This window comes from Balaenoptera ricei, chromosome 15, assembly GCF_028023285.1.
Source record: "Balaenoptera ricei isolate mBalRic1 chromosome 15, mBalRic1.hap2, whole genome shotgun sequence".
NCBI lineage: Eukaryota > Metazoa > Chordata > Mammalia > Artiodactyla > Balaenopteridae > Balaenoptera > Balaenoptera ricei.
Window position 1 is genome coordinate 31,110,551 of NC_082653.1, and position 20,307 is coordinate 31,130,857.

At 37.3% G+C, this 20,307-nt stretch overlaps 1 protein-coding gene across 1 annotated transcript in view; it reads right to left on the reverse strand.

Moving 5' to 3' along the window:
* The window catches only part of RNF24 (ring finger protein 24), a 140,278-nt gene that overhangs the window by 36,540 nt on the left and 83,431 nt on the right, over positions 1 to 20,307 (reverse strand). Inside the window, exon 2 of the mRNA XM_059897273.1 lies at positions 10,572 to 10,721. Within this exon, the coding sequence (XP_059753256.1) occupies positions 10,572 to 10,714 (143 nt within the window). The 5' untranslated portion in view covers positions 10,715 to 10,721. The remainder of the gene's footprint in view (positions 1 to 10,571; positions 10,722 to 20,307) is intronic.

Below are 20,307 nucleotides of genomic sequence, written 5' to 3' on the forward strand. Positions count from 1 at the left end.
TGATTTATATGTCCATTCTTTTTTTAAATAAATTTATTTATTTATTTATTTATTTATTTTTAGCTGTGTTGGGTCTTCGTTTCTGTGCGAGGGCTTTCTCCAGTTGTGGCAAGCGGGGGCCATTCTTCATCGCGGTGCGTGGGCCTCTCACTGTCGCAGCCTCTCTTGTTGCAGAGCACAGGCTCCAGACGCGCAGGCTCAGTAATTGTGGCTCACAGGCCTAGTTGCTCCGCGGCATGTGGGATCTTCCCAGACCCGGGCTCGAACCCGTGTCCCTTGCATTGGCAGGCAGATTCTCAACCACTGCGCCACCAGGGAAGCCCTATATGTCCATTCTTATGCCATTACCACATATTTTGATTACTGTATCTTAAAGGAAGTTTTGAAATTGGGAAGTGCAAGTCTTCCTGCCTTTTTTTCTTTTTCAGTGTTGTTTTGGCTATTTGGGGCTCCCTGCAGTTCTAAATGAATTGAGGATCAGTTTTTCCAATTCTGTATCAAAGGTTATTAGAATTTTGATAGGCTTTGCATTGAATCTGTAGAGTGCTTTGAGGAATACTGCCATCTTAATATATTAAGGCTTCCAATCCATGAAATCTTTCTATTTATTTAGGTCTTCTTTAATTTATTTCAGCAATATTTTGTAGTTTTCAGTGTACAAGTCTTTCACCTCCTTGGTTAAATTTACTCCTAGGAATTTCATTCTTTTGGATGCTATTGTAAATGTTTCATTTATTTCCTTTTCAGATTGTTCCTTGTTGGTGTACAGAAATACAACTGATTTTTTTGTGCTGATTCTGTATTCTCAAAGTTTGCTTAACTTGTTTAGTAGTTCTAGATTTTTGTGTGTGTGTGTATTCTATGGGATTGTCTATATATAGAATCATGTCATCTTCAAAAAGAGATAGTTTTACTTCTTTCTTCCTAATTGGATGCCCTCTATTTCTTTTTCTTGTGTAAATGCTCTGGCTAGAACTTCTAGTACAATGTTGTATGGTAATGGTGAAAGTGGGCATCTTTTTTAAATCAATATCAATGCTTTTATTTTTTTCACTGTTTCTGTTGAGAAATCAGATTCTTTTTTTTTTTTTTTTAGTATACAATGAGTGTATCCACCATTATAGTAACATACAGAATAGTTTCACTGCCCTACACATTCTTTGTGCTCTACCTGTTCATCCCTCCCTCTCCCGTAGATCCTGGCAACCGCTGACCTTTTAACTTTCTCCATAGTTTTGCCTTTTCCGGAATGTCATATAGTGAGAGTCACATAGCACGTAGCCTTTTCAAATTGGCTTCTTTTCACTTCGAAATATGCATTTAAGATTCCTCCATGTCTTTTCATGGCTTGATAGCGCATTTACTTTCAGTGCTGAATAATATTCTGTTATCTGGATGGACCACAATTCATTTATTCATTTACTCAGTGAAGGATATCTCGGATGATACCAAGTTTTGGCATTTATGAGCAAAGCTTCTTTCTAAAACATCTGTGTGTTGGTTTTTGTGTGGACGTAAGTTTTCAAATACTTCAGATATTTAAAGAAATACACTTCTGTGTGTGTGTGTGTGTGTGTGTGTAATATTTTATCTTAGTCATGGGTTGTCAGCCATTTTACAAAAAGCCAACCCCCCCCCCCAAACAAACCCCATTTTTTGTGGTTTGCTGTACTTCTTGAATCCTTAACTTGTGAGGGAAATTTTCATCTACTGCTTCTTCCCTATTCTCTCTCAACATTTCTTTTCTGGACTCAATTTAAATGTGGTTTAGGCCTTTTTACTTTGTCCCAAATGTTTGTTACATTTTCTACCCCTTCCTCTTTCCAACTGTTATCCTGCTTATTTTCTACTGACTATTTGCCACATTACTAACATTTTCTTTGTTATTAAAGAGTATTGAGCAGAGTTCCCTGTGCTATACAGTAGGTCCTTGTTGGCTATCTATTTTAAACATAGCAGTGTGTACGTGTCAATCCCATACTCCCATGCTATCCCTCCCCGCCATCCTTCCTCCCTGCTAACCGTAAATTTGTTCTCTAAGTCAGGGGTCCCCAACCCCCAGCATGTTAGGAACCGGGCTGCACAGCAGGAGGTGAGAGGCAGGCGAGTGAGTAAAGCTTCATCTGCCACTCCGCATTGCTTGCATTACTGCCTGAACCATCCCCCGCCCCCCCTCCCCCCACCGTCTGGGGAAAAATTGTCTTCCTCAAAACTGGTCCCTGGTGCCAAAAAGATTGGGGACCGCTGCTCTAAGTCTGTGAATATGTTTCTCTTTTGTTCATTTCATCTTTTTGTTAGATTCTTCATACAAGTGATATATGATATTTGTCTTTCTCTGACTTACTTCACTTAGTATGATAATCTCCAGGTTCATCTATGTTGCTGCAAATGGCATTATTTTATTCTTTTTAATGGCTGAGTAATATTCCATTGTATATATGTACCACATCTTATTCATTCATCTGTTGATGGACATTTAGGTTGCTTCCATGTCGTGACTATTGTAAACAGTGCTGCAATGAACATTGGGGTGCATATATCCTTTTGAACCATGTTTTTCTCTGGATATATGCCCAGGAGTGGGATTGCTGGATCTTATGGTGGCTCTATTTTTAGTTTCTTAAGGAACCTCCATACTATTCTGCACAATGGCTGTACGAATTTACATTCCCACCAACAGTATAGGAGGGTTGCCTTTTCTCCACACCCTCTCCAGCATTTATTGTTTATAGACTTTTTGATGATGGCCATTCTGACTGGTGTGAGGTGATATCTCATTGTAGCTTTGATTTGCATTTCTCTAATAATTAGTGATGTTGAGCATCTTTTCATGTGCCTCTTGGCCGTCTGTATGTTTTCTTTGGAGAAATGTCTTCTGCCCAGAAAATGGGCATCCTTGTCTTGTTCCTGATCTTAGGGGGAAAGCTTTCAGTTTTTCACCATTGAGTATGATGTTAGTTGTGGGTTTTTCATAAATGCTATTTCTTATGTCAGTTTTTAAAAAAATTTTATTTTAATTTTTTTGGCTGCATTGGGTCTTCATTGCTGTGCACGGGCTTTCTCTAGTTGCTGTGAGCAGGGGCTACTCTTCATTGTAGTATGTGGGCTTCTCATTGTGGTGGCTTCTCTTGTTGTGGAGCATGGGCTCTAGGTGTGCAGGCTTCAGTAGTTGTGGTACGCAGGCTCAGTAGTTGCGGCGCACGGGCTTAGTTGCTCCATGGCATGTGGGATCTTCCCGGACCAAGGCTCGAACCTGTGTCTCCTGCATTGGCAGGCAGATTCTTAACTACTGCACCACCAGGGAAGTCCCTTTATGTCAGTTTTAGTGCACTCTATTTTTTCTAGGAAAGTGTCTAATTCAACTAAAATTTCAAATTTACTGGCATAAAGTTGTTTATAATACCCTTTGCTATCTTTTTAATGCTTGTAGGATTTGTAGTAATGTCCCCTTTTTAATTTCTGATATTAGTAAATTTATGTTTTCTCTTCTCTTCTTCTGGATCTCTTTCTAGAGATTCATCAATTTTGTTAATCTTTCCAAAGAATCAGCTTTTTTGATTTTAATAATTTTATTATACATTTGTTTTCTCGTTCATTGATTTCTGTGCTTAGTTTTTTTAGGAAGATTTTCTTCCTTCTACTTTCTTTTCGGTTTAATTGGGTTTTTTTTTTTTTTTTTTAGTTCCATGAAAGGAAAATTTGTATCATTGGCTTTCAGTCTTTCTTGTCTAATATATGATTTTTAAAACTATAAATTTCTCTTAATTAGGTCAAATTTATTAAACATGTAATTCAAATCATCCTTACTGTTTTTTTTTTTTTTTTGGTCTTCCTGTTTTGCTGAGAGAAGTGTACACTACATTTTCATGTAAAGGAATAAAATTAACTCCATTACAGTTCATTAAAATGAGGCTGGATTTGTAAATTTACTTTGCTTATTTGACTTTTACTTGGACCTGCATATTTTCCCAAAGCATCATTACTTCCAGCCACAGCAGGGGTCAATTTGTGTTTACTTTTTTTTCAATCCATGGCTCAAAAATTCATCCCTTCTAGAAAGTCCTACTTAAATTAATTTCATCCCTTTGATTACTCCGTTACTCTAAGTTCAACTAATTACCTAATATTTTAGATTGCACTATTTTATTTTGCATTTGCCATGCATTTAAGAGAAATATCTTTTTGCTATTCCTTCCAGGAAACATACTAGTAATATAGATTGTGACTTATTTGATGAAAGGAGGTAAGAATGGGGAATATTTCCTTTTTCTTAAGTAGCTTGTTATCCATTATTAAAAGAAAAGTAAAGTAGGTACTGTCTTTGTTTAAAAATTCCAGGCTCAAAAAAAGTTTTAATATTGTAAATCAACTATACTTCAATAGAAAAGTTTTAGAATGTCCTCAATATGCAAATCTGTCCTTTGAGTGTGATTATGAAATTCTGAAATGGTTATTTTGAAATGAAGCCTGATAAATATAATTTATTTTTATTTTTTAAGTGGTTAAGAGCAAGTGCTTGGGTCAGACACAACTAGGTTTGAGTCTCAGCTCTAACCAACTTTTATCTGTGTGACTATAGGAAAATTATTTAACTTCTGTAAAATAAAGATAATAAAGTTACCTAGTTTAACTGCAGTACACAGCACAGGGTCTGGCACATAGTAAGTACTTAATAACTTGCTCAGTTAGACCTCCCACATTGCTCTTTGATTCTACTTATTCATGCTGAGTATGCTAAGCTTCCAGGCAGTAGTCATTTCAAACCCTTGCCACGCTCTTCAAGCTTTATCCTACCACCTCCTTCCCCATCATTTTCAACTACTTTTCAGAGAAAGAGGTTTTCAGATATGCAGCTCCCTTGCTCCCAGCCCCACATACCTACATATGTACTGTTCTTCCCAGTTATCTTCATCTCTGTCTTAAGAAGGTATTCTCCTGTTTAAAACCAATATTGCTGTAACTTTTAGGTATGCCTCTCCTCACTTCCATGATTCATTCTTTCTCACAAATCCTCTACAACTAGCTCATTCTCCTTAATATTATATTTATAAATATCCCTAAATCTCTATCTTAAAAAAACCCCAAACAACAAAATACTTCCTTAGGGATTTCCTGGGTGGTGCAGTGGTTAAGAATCCGCCTGCCAATGCAGGGGGACACGGGTCGATCCCTGGTCTGGGAAGATCCCACATCCCACGGAGCAACTGAGCCCGTGTGCCACAACTCCTGAGCCTGTGCTCTAGAGCCCGTGTGCCGCAACTACTGAACCCACGTGCCACAACTACTGAAGCCCGCGTGCACTAGGGCCTGCATGCCACAACTACTGAGCCCGTGCTGCAACTACTGAAGCCCATGTGCCTAGAGGCCATGCTGTGCAACAAGAGAAGCCACTGCAATGAGCAGTCCCCACACCACAATGAAGAGTAGCCCCCACTCGCTGCAACTAGAGAAAGCCCGTGCGCAGCAACGAAGACCCAGTGCAGCCAAAAACAAAACAAAACAAAACTTTAATTTACAGGAAACTGCACTCCCTACCCCTAATCTTTTCTTAGCCAATATTCTTCAAAGAGGAGGTTATATTCCTTGTATCCATTTTCACCTGCTCCTCAGGCTTTGTCCCATTATAACCCACCTTTCATCACCTGTGTACGTATTCTACTGAACCTTTTCTAACTAAGATTATGAATGCAAAGTTAATTGTCAAGTGTAATGGGAACTCTTCAGTTCTTCTCACTGGACCTCCCTGAGAACGGCTGACACAACTGACTCAATCCATTGAAGCCCTACTTGTGGGGCACCTCTCTTATGATTTTCCTCCTGTCTCCTGCTATCCCGTCCTAATCTCTCTTATGGGCTACTCTTAAATGTCAATGTTTATCTAGGATTCTGTCCTGGACCCATTTTATTTCACTATATACATTATCTTTATGGGACACTCCTGGCTTCAGCTTCCACCTATTATTATATCATCTCCTTTTTCCAGACCAGACTTCTCATAAGCTTTAGACCTATATATCAAATTGTGTACTAAACAGCTTAACTGTTACATAGGGAACTCAGTCCTCCCATGTCTGAAACAGAATCTATCATCTTTCCACCCCAAACTTACCCATCCACTTTCTTTCTCTGTTAAGGGACTGCTATCTACCCAGCTGCCTAAATCAGAAGTCCAGGAAAGATTCTAAGCTCATCTTTTCCTTGTCTTTTATGTCCAGTCACCAAATTCTATTCATTTTCACCTCTCAAATATTTCTCACAACCATCCATAGCACCCTTTCTATCTTTTCTGTCATTATCTTGACCTTATAATTTCTAGTAGGTAACTCAAAAATTTCCCTCTATTTTTAATTTTTAATTACATATGTTTCAAAGTTATATATAGTTTTACAGGTTAGTAACAACAACAACAACAATAAAAATCAGCAATCCTGCTCTCTTCCCCAGAGATAACCATTTTTTTCCCTTTAGCTCACTATTTTGATATTTACTTCCAAGTTTCTAAATATGTTTCTTGTGTTGCTACTTCTTGATTTTTCAGTTTTATGCATATCTATTAACTTCCTATTAGGGACACCATTCTTTCATTTACCTAACCACATTTATTGAGTGCCGATATTGTGCCAGGCACTGTTCTGGGTGTTTGGGATACAGCACACAGAACAGACAAATATTTATCTGGGGACAGAGATGAATAACAAACATAAATTAGAATATTATATGGTTCGTTATAAAATAGCAAAGACATCCTTCTTTTGTGCCCCAGTAGTGATCTATCCATAGCCCTATCACAGGCAGAAAATTCTATACTACAATGTTGTGTAAGATTGTGGTTGGTGCTGGGTGTCTCATTTAGACTTAAGTTGTGTTCCTCCTATGGTTCTGATGAGTTTGGTTGTGACTGGAGGGCTCTTTCTACTTGAGAACATAGTAGCTCCCTGGGAAGGTGTTGGAGAACTTAAGTTATATCTAAAAATGGGCTTGGGTAATATTAGAGGAGTTGAATCCATGAATCTCCAGATTAACTGTAAATGACTTGTGAAATCCAAACTTAACACCTGAAGGGTTAAAAGCAACAGAGATCATCAGAAAGGGAAAACGTCTTACATTGTGATTAAAATTTCAAAATGGTACCAATTACTTGTAAATGAAATTTAGAAATGTTTGAATGTGACTCGTTTCTCTGATTAAACAAGGTAATTTTATTTTAGTGTAGAAGATTCCCACTTATTTGCTTTGTTAGCTTAATAATAAAAAAGATACAAAAATGATAAAATGTACTACAATGATAATGCATGAAAACAACTGCTATAGTTTTTTTCTTTATTTCTTTACTTATTTGCTTGATTATTAAAAGGAAAACAATGAGATAAAATGGTGTTTCACAACTTACTTCTCAAAAAATTTACCCAGAATCACAATTGGTATACTAGTGTTTTTCTTAAAACAAAAAAGTTAAAGGCTTAATTAATTCTTTGACAAAGTAATAAAAAATATACTATAAGCTACATATTTTAGATTATTTTATATGCTAACCCTTCCTTTTAAAAAAATATTTTATTATATTTTTGTCTTCTTTTTAAAAATAATTTGGTTTCAGATATTAAATTCACAAATTTCTGAGTTAAACCACTATTTGGAGAGGAATTACCAAAAAATTTGGTAGGTCTGAAAAAAAGAAATAGATTTTAATGCTATGAGGTCCTGTTTGTGCCATGGCTAATTCCCTAATTTAAAAAAAATGCTGAATATTTACATAACATTTATCAAACTATTATTATTTTTTAAAATCAAACTATTATTAAAAAATGTTAGCAAAAGGAAATTTCTGGAAATAAACAGATTTTTAAAATGTTTTTCCTGAATGCTATAATTATATTAGCTAAGTATTTAATTTATCTCTCTGAACAAGACCTAAAAATCATAAGCAGACAGCATATAAGGGGCAATTACAGTTTTGAGAACTTCAGAAAAGATTCATCTATTAAAAAAAAAAAAAAGATTCACTTTCTATGAAGAATGTAAATTCACTTGTCAGAAAATCAGAAACTACACACTAAATTCATTTGAATTTGACCATCAGTAAGTGAGTGTCCCCAAAACACTAGTGGCAACAAAAAATTATTGCTGAAAGATATTTGATGAAGGTATTTATCTTAACATAATCATATACTGTGCAAACACTAAAAACTGTTAGATGTATAGCTGTTTAATAAAATTCAATTCTCTTTTATTCCATAAAGCTCTTTGAATACGGTGTAAAAATTTTTACAGTCTCAGCTTTGGCTTTGAAAATTAGGCCCTATTTGGAAATAAAAACAAAAATAAACAAATGGGACCTAATCAAACTCAAAAGCTTTTGCACGGCAAAGGAAGCCATAAACAAAATGAAAAGACAACCCATAGAATGGGAGAAAATATTTGCAAATGATGCAACTGACAAAGGATTAATCTCCAAAATTTACAAATAGCTTATGCAGCTCAATATCAAAAAAACAAACAACCCAATCAAAAAATGGGCAGAAGACCTAAACAGACGTTTCTCCAAAGAAGACATACAGGTGGCCAAGAGGCACATGAAAAAATGCTCAACGTTGCAAATTATTAGAGAAATGCAAATCAAAACTACAATGAGACCTCACACCAGTCAGAATGGCCATCATCAAAAAGGCTACAAACAATAAATGCTGAAGAGGGTGTAGAGAAAACGCAACCCTCCTACACTGTTGGTGGGAATGTAAATTGATGCAGCCATTATGGAGAACAGTATGGAGGTTCCTTAAGAAACTAAAAATAGAGCTACCATATGATCCAGCAATCCCACTCCTGGGCATATATCCAGAGAAAAATATGGTTCGAGAGGATACATGCACCCCAATGTTCATTGCAGCACTGTTTACAATAGTCAAGACATGGAAGCAACCTAAATGTCCATCAACAGATGAATGAGTAAATAAGATGTGGTATGTATATACAATGGAATATTACTCAGCCATTAAAAAGAATAAAATAATGTCATTTGCAGCAACATGGATGGACTTGGAGATTATCATCTAAATAAGTCAGAGAAAGACAAATATCATATGATATCGCTTATATGCAGAATCTAAAAAAAAAATGATACAAACTTATTTACAAAACAGAAAGACTCACAGACTTAGAGAACAAACTTATGGTTACTGGGGGGAAGGATGGGGGAGAGGGACAGACCGGGAGTTTGGGATTGACATGTACACACTGCTATATTTAAAACAGATAACCAAGAAGGACCTACTGTATAGCAGCAGTCCCCAACCTATTTGGCACCAGGGACTGGTTTTGTGGAAGACAGTTTTCCACGGACTGGGGTGGGGAGGGAGATGGTTTTGGGATGATTCAAGCGCATTGATTTATTATGGTTTCTGTGCAGTCAAACCTCTCTGCTAATGAAAATCTGTATTTGCAGCCGCCCCCCAGCACTCGCATCACCGCCTCAGCTCCACCTCAGATCATCAGGCACTAGATTTTCATAAGGAGCACGCAACCTAGATCCCTCGCATGCACAGTTCACAGTAGGGTTTGTGCTCCTATGAGAAACTGCTCATCTGACAGGAGGTGGAGCTCAGGCGGTAATGCGAGTGATGGGGAGTGGCTGTAAATACAGATGAAGCTTCACTGGCTCACCCGCTGCTCACCTCCTGCGGTGCGGCCCGGTTCCTAACAGGCCACGGACCAATACTGGGGGCTGGGGACCCCTGCTGTATAGCACTGGGAACTCTGCTCAATAAACCTAAATGGGAAAAGAGTTTGAAAAAGGATACATGTATATGTATAATTGAATCACTTTGCTGTACACCTGAAACTAACATAACATTGTTAATTAACTCTACTCCAATATAAAATAAAAAATTTTAAAAAGTATTAAAATGAAAAAAAAGAAGAAAATTAGGCCCTGTTTAAAAACTTAGAAAGAGAAAAATGCTTGCTTAAACAATTATGAGTCAGTCAACCATGAAAGTTTACCGGCCAAATCCATTACTCCTTCTAGTGGGTATTTTATCCTTTATCACTTGTCTGTGCATGTGCTACAGAGCTTGTCGAATAGTGTTTTATGCAGATAATCAATCACCTGTACACCTGACCAATTCAACAACAAATGGGAGCTTCAGATATTCTTGAGAAACCACAAAAATCTGTTTAAAGCCTTGTATCTTGTTTGGACATTGTTTTCTGATCCCTAATGACTTTAGCTAACACCCTCCTGAAAAGCAATCTTGAAATTTCTGTGAAAGTAGATTAAATCCTGGGGACAATAACATAAGTGTCTCTGGGCTAGGTGCTAATATGTTAGAAAAACAAATGTGGACAATTTTCTCCTCTAGTGTAAAATACCTCCTCAGCAGATAAGACTGAAGACTGAATAAAGGTGTTTTACTGATTAGTAACTCACAGAAGGTTAAAATGTTAAGCCACCTTAATTTTAGAAAATTTGCTAATTATCATATGTATAAAACATTTTAACCTAAGGGCAGAAAGTTGATTTATTATTGATTGCTTAACATATATTGAAGCAACACAGAATGAAAATTGATTACCTAATCAAGTAGCAACAGAAGAGTAAACTAAGGATGAAGACAAATATAGCAGTGCCAAAAACCACAATATATATGTTGAGTGGCAGATTCTGGAATCCAATATTAGGCATCCTGAAGTTGTAATGTGGGAAATCCGAGCTCATGGATGAACTGTGGGGAAAGAAAAGAATGGGAAAAAATTAGGTTATAAAGGCTAAAAACCAAGATAGCATTATCTTTGTACATGTACAGAGGCAAATTTTTCCTTAAGGCTTGAAACAAATATGATAGACATAGGGTTAATATCCTTGCCATTAATTCATTAATCATGCCACAAATATTTATTGAGTACTTATTATGTACCTGGAACTACTCCAGAAGCTTGAGATCCTACCTAAAAAGCTTTACAAAAAGGTATTCACAGAGAGGTACTGGCATGATTTCACTGAAATAATGCCAATAATCAATAAACATCAATATATGAAAATGTTCAACGTCAAAGAAGTAAAAAGGAAAAAAAAAGTTAAGATTTTAAAAACTCTTTAACCTTTAAAGTAATAATATTTATAATGGTAAAATATTGGAAATAACTTAGATGTCTCACAAGGAGATAACGATTAAATAATTACAGAGTCATATGTTACAATATTATTTGGTCATGAAAACCTGTTTTCAATAAATTTTAAATTTTAATAAAGATATATAGGAAAATTAAGCAGGATATAAATTGTATATAAAATTGATCCCGATTTTGTAAAGGGTTGAAAAAAAGGTGGATTATATATGTAAATATATGTGTACATATAGGGGTGTGTGTGTGTGTGTGTGTGTGTGTGTGTGTGTGTGTGTATATGTGTGTGTAGCAGGAAAAAGCCTGAAAGCCAACATATCAAAATGTTAATAATGACTTGTGGTTTACTAGCCATTTTGATTTTCTTCTTCTTCTTCTTGTTTTTTTTTTTTTTTAAAAAACACTTTATTAAATCAGACTCGGGCGAATTCCCTGGTGGTCCAGTGGTTAAGACTCTGTGCTTCCATTGCCGGGGGCAGGGGTTCAATCCCTAGTCAGGGAACTGAGATCTTGCAAGCTGCGTGGTGCGGCCAAAAAAAAAAAAAAAAAAAATCAGGCCTTATTCTAAGCATTTTACCGGCTTTATTTTATTTAATTCTTACATAAAATTTCTATAGGTACCATAACATCTCCCCCATCTTATAGATAAGGAAACCAAAACTTAAGAGTTTTGGTCACATAGCCATGACTGACCAAGTATGTATGGGAGTCAAGGCCTCTCCAACTCCAAAGCCAGTGACCTCAGCCCATATGCTCTAGTCTTTATAATAAAAAAACAGCAAATATTGTTTAAACACTAAAAAGGGGACTATTTTTGTCGATTAGATTGCTACTACCTACTGATCACTACACAGTTAAAATTCCATGAATGGAGGTTGCCCCCTTCTTTAGGTGATGAGCTATAGTGATAAAGTGGATCATCATACCGTCATGCTTGAACTTTCCTTGTCGTTTTGATTCATTACAAAATAAAGAGCAACTGCCAGTCTTGATTATCAAGACCACATAATGGTAACTGGATTACAACTATGACTACTGCCAAAATCAAAACAAAACTAAACAAAACTCCTCCAAACAAAATGCTTCTACTTTTATTTATACAAGGTACATTACAAATGTGTTTGCAGATCTTTCATGTCCTTGTTGGAAGAGTATATTTATATTATAGACAACATTGAGATACTGACTGGTTGTATCTGAAGCCTCAGTGTTATTATTACTTTAATTTCCAACTTCTAATAACTTATACCAGGAACTGTAAAGACCTACTTCATCCTATGGAAACTCCTAAGAAATTCCAAACATAAATAATGGATAATATTTAGTTTTGAACATTCAACCCTTTTCTGCAAGTGCTTTTATTCAAATATATAATTTCCTTTTTCTTACACTCAGATCTTCTTGGAAGAGAAGGAAGGAGTTAAGCAGTACTTTACTAAATATATCTAGCACATATATTGTACAGCTATAAGAAAATTACAGCTGCCAAAACTTAACTCTTCCATACTGCTGACAGGGCTTCACTTAATGACTCTTCCTACAGTCAAGACTTAGATGACTATCCTTCAGTCCTTTAGAAATACCCCTCACCGGACAAATTTGTCTTGGTAAAGTAACTCTCACCTTAGGAAATAAGAGATTAAATGTACATCCTGGGAGGGCTAATAGAGAAGAAATAGGCAAACAGAAACTTTTATGGTGGAAAAAGGGACTGGTTTGCAGTCAGCAACTTTCTGTGTTGTTCCCAGGATGTCACTAGCTAGATGTCAATACTTGGTCCATCTGTCCCATTATCAATGGGACAATGCTTATCCTATCAACTTCAAGGGATTCTTGGAAGGATAAAATGAGATGATAGATACTGAAGTGTCTGAAAACTCTAAGAGTTAGGGCAAAATACTAAGGCTATAATGTGTGTGTGTGTGTGTGTGTGTGTGTGTGTGTGTGCATTTTGGCGAGGGGTCAGGGAGAGGGATGACATTAAAAAAAGTAGTAGATAACATAAAAGATGCCCTAGCAAAGATCAAGTCTCTCTAGAGGATTCTACAAAACCAAATGCTCCTTCCTCAGGGAGCTCCTCTGCACACACTGCCAAGCTTTGTGTCAAGTGACCTGCCAACCTGGCCACCAGAGGCAGGAAACCTATCTTGGCCAAAGGCAACTATCAATATAGGCCAGCTGGGAGTGAGCCAGTGGTGTGAGAATGCTACGCTGTAGGGGTCCTTGTACTGGGTGGCACCACCAACAAACTCTGGGGGAATTCTGAACAGAGACACAGGCATGGAGTATTAGAGGTAGCACTGTCATCAGAAGGAAGAGACATCTGCCTCAGTGTTCCTGGGGTCTGGCTGCTGACAACTTTCCTGTGAGTCCACCCTTCTTGTTAGGGCCTTACAACCAATTACCAGAAGAATGGGAGTTGGCAGGGGATATGCTGATGCAGAACACATTTTAGGAATTTCCCCCCTGTCTTTTGGTAAATGGAATTGCTTAGCTACAACTGATATGTTGTCCCAACAGTCTAAGTAGATGGTGTATTATTCCAAGATATTAATCCTGGTCTAGTGATATATTAATTTTATAATATTTTCATTATAATATCTTTTCAGCATGAGTATGAATAATCTTTTAAAGTGAGACAATCTTTAAAAAGAAACCTACCATTCAACATCATCATAATAAGAATTCTTTGCTATTTAGGTATTACAAATGTAAAAGTTATTTAGTAATTGCTCTTTGTGGGAATGAAGAGAAGAAATAGAACATACAGTGCACTGTTGGATCTTACTTGGCATTTCTGACTTCATTCACGTGAAAACCATTTTCCTCTTTATGTAATTCCATAGGTCCTGAAATCTCTAATCTCAGCCTAAATTTCAAACTAATCAGTTTATTTTTTTATTTTTTTAACATCTTTATTGGAGTATAATTGCTTTACAATGGTGTGTTAGTTTCTGCTTTATAACAAAGTGAATCAGTTATACATATACATATGTTCCCATATCTCTTCCCTCTTGCGTCTCCCTCCCTCCCACCCTCCCTATCCCTTCCCTCTAGGTGGTCACAAAGCACCGAGCTGATCTCCCTGTGCTATGCGGCTCCTTCCCATTAGCTATCTATTTTACATTTGATAGTGTATATATGTCCATGCCACTCTCTCACCCTGTCACATCTTACCCCTCCCCCTCCTCATATCCTCAAGTCCATTCTCTAGTAGGTCTGTGTCTTTATTCCCGTCTTACCACTAGGTTCTTCATGACCTTTTTTTTTTTCCCTTAGATTCCATATATATGTGTTAGCATACTGTATTTGTTTTTCTCTTTCTGACTTACTTCGCTCTGTTTGACAGACTCTAACTCCATCCACCTCACTACAAATACCTCCATTTCGTTTCTTTTTATGGCTGAGTAATATTCCATTGTATATAGGTGCCACATCTTCTTTATCCATTCATCCGATGATGGACACTTAGGTTGCTTCCATGTCCTGGCTATTGTAAATAGAGCTGCAATGAACATTTTGGTACATGACTCTTTTTGAATTACGGTTTTCTCAGGGTATATGCCCAGTAGTGGGATTGCTGGGTCGTATGGTAGTTCTATTTTTATTTTTTAAGGAACCTCCATACTGTTCTCCATAGTGGCTGTATCAATTTACATTCCCACCAACAGTGCAAGAGGGTTCCCTTTTCTCCACACCCTCTCCAGCATTTATTGTTTCTAGATTTTTTGATGATGGCCATTCTGACCGGTGTGAGATGATATCTCATTGTAGTTTTGATTTGCATCTCTCTAATGATTAATGATGTTGAGCATTCTTTCATGTGTCTGTTGGCAATCTGTATATCTTCTTTGGAGAAATGTCTCCTTAGGTCTTCTGCCGATTTTTGGATTGGGTTGTTTGTTTTTTTGTTATTGAGCTGCATGAGCTGCTTGTAAATCTTGGAGATTAATCCTTTGTCAGTTGCTTCATTTGTAAATATTTTCTCCCATTCTGAGGGTTGTCTTTTGGTCTTGTTTATGGTTTCCTTTGCTGTGCAAAAGCTTTTAAGTTTCATTAGGTCCCATTTGTTTATTTGTGTTTTTATTTCCATTTCTCTAGGAGTTGGGTCAAAAAGGATCTTGCTGTGATTTATGTCATAGGGTGTTCTGCCTATGTTTTCCTCTAAGAGTTTGATAGTGTCTGGCCTTACATTTAGGTCTTTAATCCATTTTGAGCTTATGTTTGTGTATGGTGTTAGGGAGTGTTCTAATTTCATACTTTTACATGTACCTGCCCAGTTTTCCCAGCACCACTTACTGAAGAGGCTGTCTTTTCTCCACTGTATATGCTTGCCTCCTTTATCAAAGATAAGGTGACCATATGTGCATGGGTTTATCTCTGGGCTTTCTATCCTGTTCCATTGATCTATTTTTCTGTTTTTGTGCCAGTACCAAACTGTCTTGATTACTGTAGCTTTGTAATATAGACTGAAGTCAGGGAGCCTGATTCCTCCAGCTCCATTTTTCGTTCTCAAGATTGCTTTGGCTATTCGGGGTCTTTTGTGTTTCCATACAAATTGTGAAATTTTTTGTTCTAGTTCTGTGAAAAATGCCAGTGGTCGTTTGATAGGGATTGCATTGAATCTGTAGATTGCTTTGGGTAGTAGAGTCATTTTCACAATGTTGATTCTTCCAATCCAAGAACACGGTATATCTCTCCATCTACTTGTATCATCTTTAATTTCTTTCATCAGTGTCTTATAATTTTCTGCATACAGGTCTTTTGTCTCCTTAGGTAGGTTTATTCCTAGATATTTTCTTTTTGTTGCAATGGTAAACGGGAGTGATTTCTTAATTTCACTTTCAGATTTTTCATCATTAGTGTATAGGAATGCAAGAGATTTCGGTGCATTAATTTTGTATCCTGCTACTTTACCAAATTCATTGATTAGCTCTAGGAGTTTTCTGGTGGCATCTTTAGGATTCTCTATGTATAGTATCATGTCATCTGCAAACAGTGACAGCTTTACTTCTTCTTTTCCGATTTGGATTCCTTTTATTTCTTTTTCTTCTCTGATTGCTGTGGCTAACACTTCCCAAACTATGTTGAATAATAGTGGTGAGAGTGGGCAACCTTGTCTTGTTCCTGATCTTAGTGGAAATGGTTTCAGTTTTTCACCATTGACGACAATGTTGGCTGTGGGTTTGTCATATATGGCCTTTATTATGTTGAGGAAAGTTCCCTGTATGCCTACTTTCTGCAGGGCTTTTATCATAAATGGGTGTTGATTTTGTCAAAAGCTTTCTCTGCATCTATTGAGATGATCATATGGTTTTTCTCCTTCAATTTGTTAATATGATGTATCACGTTGATTGATTTGCGTATATTGAAGAATCCTTGCATTCCTGGAATAAACCCCACTTGATCCTTTTAATGTGCTGTTGGATTCTGTTTGCTAGTATTTTGTTGAGGATTTTTGCATCTATGTTCATCAGTGATATTGGCCTGTAGTTTTATTTCTTTGTGACATCTTTGTCTGGTTTTGGTATCAGGGTGATGGTGGCCTCGTAGAATGAGTTTGGGAGTGTTCCTCCCTCTGCAATATTTTGGAAGAGTTTGAGAAGGATAGGTGTTAGCTCTTCTCTAAATGTTTGATAGAATTCGCCTGTGAAGCCATCTGCTCCTGGGCTTTTGTTTGTTGGAAGATTTTTAATCATAATCAGTTTATTTTTTTAAAAAAGAAAGAAAAAGACAAATATCTGAGTTTTTTTTTTTTTTTTTTTTTTATCAGCAATGGGATTTTTCACCAAGATACAAAAGGGATAGAGATTTGGCCCCACAGAGGACCAGAGCTTCACACAATACACCACAGTTAGATAGGCTGCAGCAGTGTTTCTTTTTTTTTAAAAATAAATTTATTTATTTTAATTTATTTGTTTATTTTTTTGGCTGCATTGGGCCTTCGTTGCTGCGTGCGGGCTTTCTCTAGTTCTTGCGAGCAAGGGCTACTCTTCGTTGTGGTGCGTGGGCTTCTCTTTGCAGTGGCTTCTCTTGTTGCACAGCACAGGCTTTAGGCACGCGGGCTTCAGTAGTTGTGGCACGCAGGCTCAGTAGTTGTGGCTCACGGGCTCTAGAATGCAGGCTCAGTAGTTGTGGCACACAGGCTTAGTTGCTCTGTGGCATGTGGGATCTTCCCAGACCAGGGATCGAACCTGTGTCCCCTGCATTGGCAGGTGGATCCTTAACCATGCAGCAGTGTTTCTTTCTTTTTTTTTTTTTTTTAATTTATTTTATTTTTATTTATTTATGGCTGTGTTGGGTCTTCGTTTCTGTGCGAGGGCTTTCTCTAGTTGTGGCAAGCGGGGGCCACTCTTCATCGCGGTGCGCAGGCCTCTCATTATCGTGGCCTCTCTTGTTGCGGAGCACAGGCTCCAGACGCGCAGGCTCAGTAGTTGTGGCTCACGGGCCCAGTTGCTCCGCGGCATGTGGGATCTTCCCAGACCAGGGCTCGAACCCGTGTCCCCTGCATTGGCAGGCAGATTCTCAACCACTGCACCACCAGGGAAGCCCGCAGCAGTGTTTCTTGAAGTGTGTTTGGTGGCCTCATTCTTCTTAGACCAGTTCCTGCTCCCTGGACAATACATCAGCATCTTCACAGTAGTTAGTATTCTACTTTTGCTTCAAAAATGCTCAGAAAAAGAGACACCAGTAATTAGACTGCTGTGTTTTATAATTTGTGGTTCACAAACCATTAAAAACCATATATTTCTTATAAATACAAGACATCCAAGAAAAACTTTCTAAGAAAAAATTATCTTACACTTTGTTAATCTTTTTTAAAAAACTGAGACATAAATTTACATTAAAAATGCACCCATGTGTATAGGTCAAAGAGTTTGGACAAATGAATATACCCTTGTTACCACCATCCTAATCAAGATACAGAACATTTCTTTATCCCCAGAGAATTCCCTGTACCCGTTTGCAGTTAATCACCACTCCTAACCACAGATCTGATTTCCATCATTACAGATTTATCTTCCTTATTCTAGAATTTCATATTCAAATGGAATCACACAGTATGTACTCTTTTGTGTTTAGCTTTTAGTCTCTCAGTAGGTGAGAGACTCTTAACAAACAGCTATATAAATTCACGTTATATTCCTAGCTTGTCCTAGTTATTCTATTATCTACAACTGGTGTCTCCTAAAGATCATTAACTTCATCTTTGAATATATCAATTTTATGGTTAATTTTTGGATACTTCTTTCTACACAAAATTCCTGATTATCCTATTTAGGTGTTGTTATTGTTTTCATGGAAGAACATTTCACCATGTCCTGGGTGTTCCTTTCCATTTTTAAGTCTTTCTTCAGTGGAACACTTTCTACCTATTATATTTTTAAAGCCTTCAGCAGAGGAAACGTGTAGCTTGATTCACTCACCATATTTTGCCCCAGTCAAAATCTAAGGGAAAGCAGGAACTCCAAGGTGCTCAAGGCTGGAGTGGTGGGACTCCCCTGGTGGCTCAGTGGTTAAGAATCCGTCTGCCAATGCAGGGGACACAGGTTCGAGCCCTGGTTTGGGAAGATCCCACATGCTGCAGAGCAACTAAGCCCATGCACCACAACTACTGAGCCTGCGTTCTAGAGCCCGCGAGCCACAACTACTGAGCCCATGCACCAAAACTACTGAAGCCTGCACACCTAGAGCCCATGCTCTGCCACAAGAGAAGCCACCGCAATGAGAAGCCTGTGCACCGCAACGAAGAGCAGCCCCTACTTGCTACAAAACTAGAGAAAGCCTGCGTGCAGCAACGAAGACTCAACACAGCCAAAAATAAACAAATTTGTATATATATAAAACAAAGACTGGAGTGGTGAAGCCTCTTTTATGGTGAGGCATCTGCTGATATGTGCCAGTCTTCTTGGGGCAAGGAAACACAAGTCCAAGCTTGCAGCCTAGCCCAGGTGGGTTCCTACATTAAGCCAGGAGGGAAGATAAAGCAAGTGGATACACACAGCCTCTTTCATTCACACCATTGTTCTTTTTTTATTTTCACCTTTTACTTTCATATAATCATGGAAAAAACCCTCTGTGTCTACTGTCCTATACATCTGTTCATAGGAAACATGTATAACTAACATACGCATAACATGATCAATACCTGGAACCTGTTTAAACATTCTCATTCATTTATCCGGCTTTTTATTTCATTCTCTATTAAAATTTTTTTCTTTTCCTCAAGTATATTTTGTGAATTCTCAACTTATCCCCCATTTTTGTATTTTTAGCATTATTTCCCTCTTTCTTAGAGCTTTATGCTTTATTTTGTTACTTCATCCAACTTCTCTGGAATACTTTTCAGATCTCTTAAAACGTGACTTCTGCTCTTACATTATCTACGTGATGCTGCCTGCAAATGCTCACAGCATGTACATTACTGTCTCTTTTTTCATCTGCAGTCCTCTATGTTCCTCTTTTAAGTTGATGTATTTACTCTAGGAGGGAGGCAGTCCATACAGAACACACCAAGAAGAGGCCTGACAGGGCAAATTCATCTCCCTTCCTGGTTAGCATCATCTACTGGAAGAGGTTGTTGGCCACATTACATCACACACACCACTGTGCACTTCAGTCTAATTCAACAATGCACTGGGTGCCAGGTCTGTAGTAAAGAAAGAAACAAGAAAAATGTGTTCAGAGAAGGGGAGAAGTCTCACATGACATGCTCACTTCAGAATTCTGCCTAGGTTTGGAATTTTCCCAGAAAAAAGGAGAAAATTCTTTTTTTTCCTTTTCCACTTCTATCTTCTGTATAAGTATATATATATATATATATATATATATATATAAATATAAATATATACATATATATACTTTTTCATATTCTTTTCCATTATGGTTTATTATAGGATATTAAATATAGTTCCCTGTGTTATACAGTAGGACCTTCTTGTTTATCTATTTTATATATAGTAGTTTTTATCTGCTTGTTCCAAACTCCTAATTTATCCCTCCCTCACCCCCTTTCTCCTTGGGTAACCATACGTTTGTTTTCTGTGCCTGTGAGTCTGTTGTTTTGTAAATAAATTCATTTGTATCATATTTTAGATTCCACATATAAGTAACATCATATGGGATTTGTCTTTCTCTTTCTGGCTTACTTCACTTAGTATGATAATCTCTAGGTCCATCCACATT